The 13,544-nt window shown below is 47.5% G+C and overlaps 1 protein-coding gene across 2 annotated transcripts in view; it reads right to left on the bottom strand.

The window, feature by feature from the left end:
* Positions 1-341: 341 nt before the first annotated feature.
* The window catches only part of HSPA12B (heat shock protein family A (Hsp70) member 12B), a 42,958-nt gene continuing 29,755 nt past the window's right edge, over positions 342-13,544 (bottom strand). For both annotated transcript variants that reach the window (XM_069976278.1, XM_069976279.1), the window contains 5 exons: positions 12,844-12,930; positions 11,907-12,011; positions 10,763-11,021; positions 5,000-5,103; positions 342-2,214 (listed from right to left, as the gene is read on the bottom strand). In XM_069976278.1, coding sequence (XP_069832379.1) covers positions 1,574-2,214; positions 5,000-5,103; positions 10,763-11,021; positions 11,907-12,011; positions 12,844-12,930 — 1,196 coding nt within the window. In that variant the 3' untranslated portion in view covers positions 342-1,573. The remainder of the gene's footprint in view (positions 2,215-4,999; positions 5,104-10,762; positions 11,022-11,906; positions 12,012-12,843; positions 12,931-13,544) is intronic.

Raw genomic sequence — 13,544 nt, 5'->3', positions numbered from 1 at the left:
TATAGACCAGTACTGCCAGGTATGATCAGGTCTGCTGAACTGGTGTATCTAATATTTAGTGCAGGGATGGGGAACCTTCCGACCTCCAACTGTTGCAAAACTACAATTCCCATCATGCCTAAACAGACGAAGCTTTAGCTCTGGCTGTCTGTCCAGGCATGATGAGAATTGTAGTTTTGCAACGGCTGAAGGCTTGAAGTTTCCCCATCCCTGATTTAGTGCAATGCTGTGTATCTAAGCCTATCCTGTGTGATACAGTCTTCCGAACCCAAGGAGGTACCTCGTGCTCTGTAGAAGAGAAGTGAAGCTCCGCATCCTATAGCGGCAGGCTGTGTGTACAGTAGTGGTTTATTCATAGGATACACATAATACATGGTACACCGAAACTACAGGCAAACTGCTACAAGTAAAAAAATAAATTCTGAGTATAATTCTTATATAGTATTTTCATAAAATAAAATATGAGCACCACCAAGGAGGGTGGTCTACACTGAATCGTGGGTTTTTACGAAGAACCTGGACCTATAAGTGATTGCATTGTGGCTGGACAGGTAAATAGACTCGGTATAAATCGGAGAAAATGTTCCTCACGCCATGACTGAGACCCGAGCCAAGAAAAGACGTCAAACTCTGCCAAGAATGGTTATAGTAGACGAGGACACCGAGATGATCAATTGGTGGTTATCCGGGTTGCACACCTGCCTCCCCGGAGTCTCCTACCTACTGTAGAGTTTGGCCACACCACCACTGTAGGGCTGGGAAGATGTCTAACCAAAAGACAAGCAAAGTGCCAATTACAGAAGCCTTTACCCTTGTCTCCAGATTGGCATCACTTCTGGAATCATTGTAGCGGTGCCCCAGCAGGTGGCTGCTCATCCGGGAAGGGAGCGGTTCCAGCATCTATGGTGGCTGCTCGTAACGTAAGAAGTGGGGGGGGCCGCGGTGGTGTCTGCATAAGACTGTGCAAGCATTGGTGTCTGGTCTTCATGGCTGCTCCTGAGAGATGGGAGTAAGATGTTGGATATGTAAAATAATTAGACACCAAGATGGCATCTGATGCCTACCCAGTCACATGGGGGGAGTAGATACTTTTCTGTCATCCATGATGTTGTCCCTTTCCGTCACAATTCTCTTTCCCTCAGGTAGAGATCAACAAAAAGTCAGATTTTGGCAGGTCCATCAGCTTCCATTATGGATGTTCAGGGCTCTGTTTATATGTTTTATAAATAAGTGGAGTAATGTTTTCTTATGTGATGTTAAAACCTTGAGCTCCGCACCCACCACACTCTGTCCCATTGTTCATCGTCTGGGTGACGGGGCAACTGAAAAACAATTGGTCCACAAATTAAGACGTTGGGTCAGAGCTGGGTCAGGTGCTTTTCCGGTTTGACTTGTCCCCAACACCTTTTTGCATGGTGCTTTATCAATATGGCACACCCATCCAACCCAAAACCAGGTGGACATAAAACCATTCCAACTCCCCAATTTGACGCTTTCGGTTGGCATTCTGGCGCTGCTTTAGTGGTAGTCAAGTGCTGTGCGTTCACGGTCATGTGAGACAGAAGATCTTCCGCTAGTTGGAGAGGAAGTCAATGGCTGCTCGGACAACCTTTGAAGTCTTGACGTCCATGGCCGTGACTTTGATTTCAGTGTCTCCAAACTGCATGCTGGCCTTAATCTCCCTCCGAAGGATCTTGCCATTGGCCTCGTTGATATCGGGCAGGTCCAGGTTGATGGTGCCGCACTTTCTGACGCCGGGATCGGTGATGTACACCACGTCATCGCTGGACGAACAATAAATGTTAATGATGATCTTGCGTTGGCCGAGTCGGGCTGGGCAGTAGCTCCTCTGCACAATGTCTCCAAGGGCCACGGACTGGTCCACAGATACAAACTTATCGAAGATGTCGGTGCACCAGTTCTTACCTTCCTTCACCAGGAGCTTCTCTTTCGGGTGTTTGCCTTCCACAAACTTATTCAGGACACCAACTCCATAAGTGAGAGGTGAGCGTCGAACTCTCACGACGGTTGGGTCGAGACCGAACAAGACAGCTCCTTTGAGTATCGTCAGACCAACGTCTTGAGGGATGATGACCCGGCACACTTCACTGAATGCCGACTGGACTGCGTTCTGCAACATGGGAGACTCTGCAAAGCCTCCAACCAGGAAGAGGTACTTGATGCCCTTCACCTCAGGTTTGTTGATGAGATCCCCTGTAGACAAGAAGATGAAACCGGCCTCACTCATGGTAGAAAAAGCTTTACTAGTGTGTCCCTTTCACTGACATCTATAAGAATGTGACTGCTCTGAGGTGACACGTTCCTGGGTTGGAGGATGGTTAGGCACTTAAAGCCACTATCTACCAGTTTTCTAGTCAACTGCTGGTGCTGGCTGCTGGCTGGTTCCACAGCAGATGGAATGTTCAAGTGCCCTGGATTCCCTGATGCCAATTGGGACTGCGTTCTGCATAGATGACTCAATACATAGCTCCCCCCCAAGCATGAGCTTGGAGAAGGAAGAAAAATATACTCTACTTGGCCAATTTTTTTCTTAATTTTTTTCTGCGGAGGGGGGGGGGGGCTTACCCAATTGGGACACCTACCTATGACTTACTAGGGTGCTCCATCTATCTACCGATGACTTACCTAGTAGGGACACCTACCTACTGGGAGCCTACCCAATGGGGACACCTATCTACTGTGGACCTACACAATGGGGACACCTACCTACTGGGAGTCTACCCAATGGGGACACCTACCTACTGTGGACCTACACAATGGGGACACCTACCTACTGGGTATCTACCCAATGGGGATACCTACCTACTGTGGATCTACACAATGGGGACACCTACCTACTGGGAGCCTACCCAATGGGGACACCTACCTACTGTGGACCTACACAATGGGGACACCTACCTACTGGGAGCCTACCCAATGGGAAACACCTACCTACTGTGGACCTACACAATGGGGACACCTACCTACTGGGAGTCTACCCAATGGGGATACCTACCTACTGTGGACCTACACAATGGGGACACCTACCTACTGTGGACCTAATCAATGAGGAAACCTACCTACTGGGAATCTACACAATGGGGGACACCTACCTACTGTGGACCTACACAATGGGGACCCCTACCTACTGTGGACCTACACAATGGGGACCCCTACCTACTGTGGACCTACACAATGGGGACAACTACTTACTGTGGACCTACACAATGGGGACACCTACCTATGACTCACTAGTTGGCTTCCTCTACCTACTTAGGGCTTACCAAATGGGGCGCCTACTTACTAGGGTGGTGTACTAACCTACCCAATTGACAGAGCTACCTACTTACATGGGAGACCTATCTAGTTTGGGGGTAATATCTCCTGGGAAGGACCTATGAGTGGTCCTACCTATCCAGAGTGGGATGTGGTATTATCCTTACTGATGCAGAACCACGTCCGGCTCCACATTATTGTGCAGAGCAGCAGAGCTGAGTGCGGGGATGGCTCTGCTCCTGGTCACCCCCACCCCCCCGGGATACATTATTAATGGCAGCTCGTCTGCAGTACTGAGGCAGTATATAACCCGTATCTGTTACATCTGGTGAGTCACCCGGCAGTCTCACCGCACAGCAGGGACATCTCCTGCTCCGGGCCGGTGCTATGCTAGTGTAGTGAGGGGCAGTGACTATAGGCATCCACCAGCAGCTATTTCTTATATCTGGGAAAGCTGAGTGATAGCCACAATGACTGATATTACAGCCACAGAGAGGACAGACACCGGCTGCCACAATGACTGATATCACACCGGCTGCCACAATGACTGATATCACACCGGCTGCCACAATGACTGATATTACACCGGCTGCCACAATGACTGATATTACAGCCACAGAGAGGACAGACACCGGCTGCCACAATGACTGATATCACACCGGCTACCACAATGACTGATATTACACCGGCTGGCACAATGACTGATATTACACCGGCTGCCACAATGACTGATATCACACCGGCTGCCACAATGACTGATATCACACCGGCTGCCACAATGACTGATATCACACCGCCTGCCACAATGACTGATATCACACCGGCTGCCACAATGACTGATATCACACCGGCTGCCACAATGACTGATATCACACCGGCTACCACAATGACTGATATCACACCGGCTGCCACAATGACTGATATCACACCGGCTGCCACAATGACTGATATCACACCGGCTGGCACAATGACTGATATTACACCGGCTGGCACAATGACTGATATCACACCGGCTGCCACAATGACTGATATCACACCGGCTGCCACAATGACTGATATCACACCGGCTGCCACAATGACTGATATTACACCGGCTGGCACAATGACTGATATTACACCGGCTGGCACAATGACTGATATCACACCGGCTGCCACAATGACTGATATCACACCGGCTGCCACAATGACTGATATCACACCGGCTGCCACAATGACTGATATCACACCGCCTGCCACAATGACTGATATCACACCGGCTGCCACAATGACTGATATTACACCGGCTGGCACAATGACTGATATTACACCGGCTGGCACAATGACTGATATCACACCGGCTGCCACAATGACTGATATCACACCGGCTGCCACAATGACTGATATCACACCGGCTGCCACAATGACTGATATCACACCGCCTGCCACAATGACTGATATCACACCGGCTGCCACAATGACTGATATCACACCGGCTGCCACAATGACTGATATCACACCGCCTGCCACAATGACTGATATCACACCGGCTGCCACAATGACTGATATCACACCGGCTACCACAATGACTGATATCACACCGGCTGCCACAATGACTGATATCACACCGGCTGCCACAATGACTGATATCACACCGGCTGCTACAATGACTGATATTACACCGGCTGCCACAATGTAGGCTCCATACTGTAAGCGGGAGCAGACAGGGGAGGGTGCTGGGCCTTACCGATGTGCTGGACGATCTGCTGGATGGTCGGCTGGAAGAGCTCGTTCATGGCTTCCGACGACATCCGCAACATCCCCTGCGAGGACCACTTCACAAAGTTCACACTGTGAGGAAGGAAACCTGAGATTATAACAGAGCACGGGAGGTGATGGTGACATCCAGAGCGCCCCCATATCAGCGACATCATCCAGAGCGCCCCCATATCAGCGACATCGTCCACAACACTGACATCATCATCCACAGAGCCCCCATAACAGTGACATCATCCATAGAGCCCCCATAACACTGACATCATCCACAGAGCCCCCATAACAGTGACATCATCCACAGAGCCCCCATAACAGTGACATCATCCATAGAGTCCCCATAACACTGATATCATCCACAGAGCCCCCATAACAGCGACATCATCCACAGAGCCCCCATAACACTGACATCATCCACAGAGCCCCCATATCAGCGACATCATCCACAGAGCCCCCATAACAGTGACATCATCCATAGAGCCCCCATAACACTGACATCATCCACAGAGCCCCCATATCAGCGACATCATCCACAGAGCCCCCATATCAGCGACATCATCCACAGAGCCCCCATATCAGCGACATCATCCAGAGCCCCCATAACACTGACATCATCATCCACCGAGCCCCCATAACAGTGACATCATCATCCACAGAGCCCCCATAACACTGACATCATCATCCACAGAGCCCCCATAACACTGACATCATCCACAGAGCCCCCATAACAGTGACATCATCCACAGAGCCCCCATATCAGCGACATCATCCACAGAGCCCCCATATCAGCTACATCATCATCCACAGAGCCCCCATATCAGCGACATCATCATCCACAGAGCCCCCATATCAGCGACATCATCATCCACAGAGCCCCCATATCAGCGATATCATCCACAGAGCCCCCATATCAGCGACATCATCCACAGAGCCCCCATATCAGCGACATCATCCACAGAGCCCCCATAACACTGACATCATCCACAGAGCCCCCATAACACTGACATCATCCACAGAGCCCCCATAACACTGACATCATCACCCACAGAGCCCCCATAACACTGACATCATCATCCACAGAGCCCCCATAACACTGACATCATCATCCACAGAGCCCCCATAACAGTGACATCATCATCCACAGAGCCCCCATAACACTGACATCATCATCCACAGGGCCCCCATAACAGTGACATCATCATCCACAGAGCCCCCATAACAGTGACATCATCATCCACAGAGCCCCCACAACACTGACATCATCAGTCACAGAGCCCCCATAACAGTGACATCATCCACAGAGCCCCCATAACACTGACATCATCATCCACAGAGCCCCCATAACACTGACATCATCCACAGAGCCCCCATAACACTGACATCATCATTCACAGAGCCCCCATAACACTGACATCATCATCCACAGAGCCCCCATAACACTGACATCATCATCCACAGAGCCCACATAACACTGACATCATCATCCACAGAGCCCCCATAACACTGACATCATCCACAGAGCCCCCATAACACTGACATCATCATTCACAGAGCCCCCATAACACTGACATCATCATCCACAGAGCCCCCATACTAGTGCAGCAGGTGTCTCCTCTGTATAGTCCTCTCCATATTATACATAATATAATGTTACAGTAGTCGGTGACTGATGAAGCTGCGGGGTCATGTTTCTCCCTGAGGAGAGCGCCAGAAGGCAGGTGGGGAGAAGGAGATGCCAATAGGGAAACCCCTGCCCTGTGGTGCCACCTGCTATACCAGTCGGCATCCTCACACATCACTGCTATATGTGTGAAGGAGAAGGACTCTGCATATCCAGACATCAGAATGCCGTCACCTGCTATACGGTGTAATAACAGTGACCCCTGCAGGGCTTGTATGACGGTATTGTACCGCACTGTAGAGCTGTGTATAGCAGTGTTATTGGGTGCTGTATGATGGTATTGTACCGCACTGTATAGCAGTGTTATTGGGTGCTGTATGATGGTATTGTACGTCACTGTATAGCAGTGTTATTGGGTGCTGTATGATGGTATTGTACCGCACTGTAGAGCTGTGTTATTGGGTGCTGTATGACGGTATTGTACCGTACTGTAGAGCTGTGTTATTTGGTGCTGTATGACGTTATTGTACCGCACTAGAGCTGTGTATAGCAGTGTTATTGGGTGCTGTATGACGGTATTGTACCGCACTGTAGAGCTGTGTATAGCAGTGTTATTGGGTGCTGTATGACGGTATTGTACCGCACTGTAGAGCTGTGTATAGCAGTGTTATTGGGTGCTGTATGACGGTATTGTACCGCACTGTAGAGCTGTGTTATTTGGTGCTGTATGACGGTATTGTACCGCACTGTAGAGCTGTGTATAGCAGTGTTATTGGGTGCTGTATGACGGTATTGTACCGCACTGTAGAGCTGTGTTATTTGGTGCTGTATGATGGTATTGTACCGCACTGTAGAGCTGTGTATAGCAGTGTTATTTGGTGCTGTATGACGGTATTGTACCGCACTGTAGAGCTGTGTATAGCAGTGTTATTGGGTGCTGTATGATGGTATTGTACTGCACTGTATAGCAGTGTTATTGGGTGCTGTATGATGGTATTGTACCGCGCTGTAGAGCTGTGTATAGCAGTGTTATTGGGTGCTGTATGATGGTATTGTACCGCACTGTAGAGCTGTGTTATTGGGTGCTGTATGATGGTATTGTACTGCACTGTATAGCAGTGTTATTGAGTGCTGTATGACAGTATTGTACCGCACTGTAGAGCTGTGTATAGCAGTGTTATTGGGTGCTGTATGACGGTATTGTACCGCGCTGTAGAGCTGTGTATAGCAGTGTTATTTGGTGCTGTATGACGGTATTGTACCGCACTAGAGCTGTGTATAGCAGTGTTATTGGGTGCTGTATGACGGTATTGTACCGCACTGTATAGCAGTGTTATTGGGTGCTGTATGATGGTATTGTACCGCACTGTAGAGCTGTGTATAGCAGTGTTATTGGGTGCTGTATGATGGTATTGTACTGCACTGTATAGCAGTGTTATTGGGTGCTGTATGATGGTATTGTACCGCACTGTAGAGCTGTGTATAGCAGTGTTATTGGGTGCTGTATGATGGTATTGTACCGCACTGTAGAGCTGTGTTATTGGGTGCTGTATGATGGTATTGTACTGCACTGTATAGCAGTGTTATTGAGTGCTGTATGACAGTATTGTACCGCACTGTAGAGCTGTGTATAGCAGTGTTATTGGGTGCTGTATGACGGTATTGTACCGCGCTGTAGAGCTGTGTATAGCAGTGTTATTTGGTGCTGTATGACGGTATTGTACCGCACTAGAGCTGTGTATAGCAGTGTTATTGGGTGCTGTATGACGGTATTGTACCGCACTGTATAGCAGTGTTATTGGGTGCTGTATGATGGTATTGTACCGCACTGTAGAGCTGTGTATAGCAGTGTTATTGGGTGCTGTATGACGGTATTGTACCGCACTGTAGAGCTGTGTATAGCAGTGTTATTGGGTGCTGTATGACGGTATTGTACCGCACTGTAGAGCTGTGTATAGCAGTGTTATTGGGTGCTGTATGACGGTATTGTACCGCACTGTATAGCAGTGTTATTGGGTGCTGTATGATGGTATTGTACCGCACTGTAGAGCTGTGTATAGCAGTGTTATTGGGTGCTGTATGACGGTATTGTACCGCACTGTATAGCAGTGTTATTGGGTGCTGTATGATGGTATTGTACCGCACTGTAGAGCTGTGTATAGCAGTGTTATTGGGTGCTGTATGACGGTATTGTACCGCACTGTAGAGCTGTGTATAGCAGTGTTATTGGGTGCTGTATGACGGTATTGTACCGCACTGTAGAGCTGTGTTATTTGGTGCTGTATGACGGTATTGTACCGCACTGTAGAACTGTGTATAGCAGTGTTATTGGGTGCTGTATGACGGTATTGTACCTCACTGTAGAGCTGTGTATAGCAGTGTTATTGGGTGCTGTATGATGGTATTGTACCGCACTGTATAGCTGTGTATAGCAGTGTTATTGGGTGCTGTATGACAGTATTGTACCGCACTAGAGCTGTGTATAGCAGTGTTATTGGGTGCTGTATGATGGTATTGTACCGCACTGTAGAGCTGTGTATAGCAGTGTTATTGGGTGCTGTATGACGGTATTGTACCGCACTGTAGAGCTGTGTATAGCAGTGTTATTGGGTGCTGTATGACGGTATTGTACCGCACTGTAGAGCTGTGTATAGCAGTGTTATTGGGTGCTGTATGACGGTATTGTACCGCACTGTAGAGCTGTGTATAGCAGTGTTATTGGGTGCTGTATGACGGTATTGTACCGCACTGTATAGCAGTGTTATTGGGTGCTGTATGATGGTATTGTACCGCACTGTAGAGCTGTGTATAGCAGTGTTATTGGGTGCTGTATGACGGTATTGTACCACACTGTAGAGCTGTGTATAGCAGTGTTATTGGGTGCTGTATGACGGTATTGTACCGCACTGTAGAGCTGTGTTATTTGGTGCTGTATGACGGTATTGTACCGCACTGTAGAGCTGTGTTATTTGGTGCTGTATGACGGTATTGTACCGCACTGTAGAGCTGTGTATAGCAGTGTTATTGGGTGCTGTATGACGGTATTGTACCGCGCTGTAGAGCTGTGTTATTTGGTGCTGTATGACGGTATTGTACCGCACTGTAGAGCTGTGTATAGCAGTGTTATTGGGTGCTGTATGATGGTATTGTACCTCACTGTAGAGCTGTGTATAGCAGTGTTATTGGGTGCTGTATGATGGTATTGTACCGCACTGTAGAGCTGTGCTATTGGGTGCTGTATGACGGTATTGTACGGCACTATAGAGCTGTGTATAGCAGTGTTATTGGGTGCTGTATGATGGTATTGTACCGCGCTGTAGAGCTGTGTATAGCAGTGTTATTGGGTGCTGTACGACAGTATTGTACCGCACTGTAGAGCTGTGTATAGCACTGTATAGCAGTGTTATTGGGTGCTGTATGACGGTATTGTACCGCACTGTAGAGCTCTGCAAGGCAGTGTTATTGGGTGCTGTATGATGTATTGTACCGCACTGTAGAGCTGTGTATAGCAGTGTTATTGGGTGCTGTATGATGGTATTGTACCTCACTGTAGAGCTGTGTATAGCAGTGTTATTGGGTGCTGTATGATGGTATTGTACCGCACTGTAGAGCTGTGCTATTGGGTGCTGTATGACGGTATTGTACGGCACTATAGAGCTGTGTATAGCAGTGTTATTGGGTGCTGTATGATGGTATTGTACCGCGCTGTAGAGCTGTGTATAGCAGTGTTATTGGGTGCTGTACGACAGTATTGTACGGCACTGTAGAGCTGTGTATAGCAGTGTTATTGGGTGCTGTATGACGGTATTGTACCGCACTGTAGAGCTCTGCAAGGCAGTGTTATTGGGTGCTGTATGATGTATTGTACCGCACTGTAGAGCTGTGTATAGCAGTGTTATTGGGTGCTGTATGACGGTATTGTACCGCACTGTAGAGCTGTGTATAGCAGTGCATAGGGTGCTGTATAAAGGTATTGTACAGGTCTGTGTGTGTACAGTAACTCTGGGATCACATATGGATGCCCCTATGATAGTGATCGCTATAATACCGCACCCATCTGAGCTCTCCCATTGCATCATGTTCCACTATATAAAGCCCCCATGTCCCCGGCCCCACCTGCTCTTCCGCAGGGCGGTCTCCACGTTCTGCCGCGTGTGTCTCCTGTAGAAGTCTATGAAGGAGAAGGGGAGGGAGATGTTCAGGTGGTTGGACCTCTGAGGAGCCGCCGTTCTTTTCCGAGCCTCAAATGCGATCATCAGGTCCACCCAGGCCGCCGGACGCTTCACCTTAAAGGTCTGGATGAAGTCTTCTCCAAATATCTTACATAACATGTTCTCGAAGGCCAGGTCCACCCCAACCGCGCCATACGGACCCCCTATAGGAGCAGAAACCATCACCAATCTATTATCAATCATGCTCAACACCTATAGGCCAGGTTCACACTACATATAAGCAACGGCCGTATTTTATAACAACGCCCGTAGTTGTTTGCACAACTTGTATATAGGGGGCAGTATTATAGTGGTTATATTCTTGTGTATAGGGGGCACTATTATAGTATTTATATTCTTGTATATAGGATCAGTTTTATAGTAGTTATATTCTTGTATATAGGAGCAGTATTATAGTAGTTATATTCCTGTATATAGGAGCAGTATTATAGTAGTTATATTCCTGTATATAGGAGCAGTATTATAGTAGTTATATTCCTGTATATAGGAGCAGTATTATAGTAGTTATATTCTTGTATATAAGGGCAGTATCATAGTAGTTATATTCCTGTATATAGGAGCAGTATTATAGTAGTTATATCCCTGTATATAGGGGGCAGTATTATAGTAGTTATATTCTTGTATATAGGGGCAGTATTATAGTAGTTATATTCCTGTATATAGGAGCAGTATTATAGTAGTTATATCCCTGTATATAGGAGCAGTATTATAGTAGTTATATTCTTGTATATAGAGGCAGTATTATAGTAGTTATATTCTTGTATATAAGGGCAGTATCATAGTAGTTATATTCTTGTACATAGGGAGCAGTATTATAGTAGTTATATTCTTGTACATAGGAGCAGTATTATAGTAGTTATATTTTTGTATATAAGGGCAGTATTATAGTAGTTATATTTTTGTATATAGGAGAAGTATTAGTTATATTTTTGTATATAGGAGCAGTATTATAGTAGTTATATTCTTGTACATAGGGGTCAGTATTATAGTATAGTATTATAGTATATCAGTATAATGTGACTAAGCACCTGATGCTTTGTACAGCTCCTTCAGCGTTCCCTCCGGCTGCTCTATCTGATGGACTGTAAGATCCACCGTTCCTCCTCCACAGTCGGCCACAATATAGCGATCTCCTAGTATTGGATGAGATATTACAGCTATATGAACACGTGCCATGACAGACAGATCTTTGTAGGTCATAAACCCTGTTACATCCTAATATCAGCCGCTCCCTGGGACATAAAAAGGGAAAAGCGGAGGCATCAAGGGAAATTTCTCTTTCTCTGTGTTGGAAATAAAACACGTCGGGTGGAGTCATCCTGTAATTATACAGATATATATGGCTACAGGCCTGGGGTATAAGGGGACGTGAACCCTGCAGGCCCTCAGCAAGTCATAAGAGTGTCTAGGATCAGTCACATATAACAGACAGCCTCCCCCCGCCCTTAGCCTGGGGGAGAAAAAGAAGAAAAAAGTAAATAAGAGAATAAGTGAATAAAATAAAAAGAAATTAAGGTACTCTAGGTCAGCGCTGTCCACACAGAGAAGTGGTCGACAGCTTAAATAAGGCCCTTAGCCTGACATGGCTGATAACAGAGAGCAACAGATTGCATTATCAAGCACATGAATATAACTAGAGGCAAATCTCTCCCCGGCCCTGAGCTTTAACCTGCACTGATACATTATAACAAGGCCAGCAGCTGTGAGATGTGTTGACTTTCTGTCATTGAGCGTAAGCAATGTTTGTTTCCATTCACTGGCAACAAGCAGGGCAGGTGTATTATTGCTTGTCTTTGTGGGGGCTTTCTATCATTTAACCGCCAGATGGCGCCAGATGACATCTTTTAGACCAGGCACTTTACATGTTATGTCATATAGAGACCAGGAGATGGCGTCAGTGGGGTGAATGTCCGGGACCTATGTGCTGCAGCTATAAGGGGAGCACACCAGCTGTTAGGGACTCACCTGCCTGCATCTCCGACCACAGCTCCCCCATCCCCGTCTCCACCAGGAAGGTGCGGCTGTGCCGGGATCTCCGCAGCTGCTCTCTCGCTGGAGGGAGGGAAGATGCAGGTTATATGGGGCTCACAAAGACATAGAGAACAGCGTCAGGAGGGGGAGCACTAAGCCAACAGGCAAACCCCACCTAATACACAGGTGCTTTACACCCTGAGCTAAGGACCCCCACCCTCTATAGAGCCTCATACATCTTAGATTGGGGTCACATGTAGTGTGTTGGTCAGAACTGGTCTGTTCTGCGTCTACTCAACGTCTCAGAGGTATCATATGTAGGGGGGCACTGTCTAAGGGGTATCATATGTAGGGCGGCACTGTCTAAGGGGTATCATATGTAGGGGGGCTCTGTCTAAGGGGTATCATATGTAGGGGGGCTCTGTCTAAGGCGTATCATATGTAGGGGCACTGTCTAAGGCGTATCATATGTAGGGGGCATTATCTAAGGGGTATCATATGTAGGGGGGCACTGTCTGAGGGATATCATATGTAGGGGATACTGTCTAAGGGGTATCATAAGTAGGGGGCACTGTCTAAGGGGTATCATATGTAGGAGAGGCACTGTGTAAGGGGTATCATATGTAGGAGGGGCACTGTGTAAGGGGTATCATATGTAGGAGGGGCACTGTGTAAGGGGTATCATAAGTAGGGGG

The sequence above is a fragment of the Dendropsophus ebraccatus genome, chromosome 7, assembly GCF_027789765.1.
Source record: "Dendropsophus ebraccatus isolate aDenEbr1 chromosome 7, aDenEbr1.pat, whole genome shotgun sequence".
Taxonomy (NCBI): Eukaryota; Metazoa; Chordata; class Amphibia; order Anura; family Hylidae; genus Dendropsophus; species Dendropsophus ebraccatus.
The sequence above is the reverse complement of the archived record's forward strand: the minus strand, read 5'-3'. Positions and strand labels throughout refer to the sequence as shown.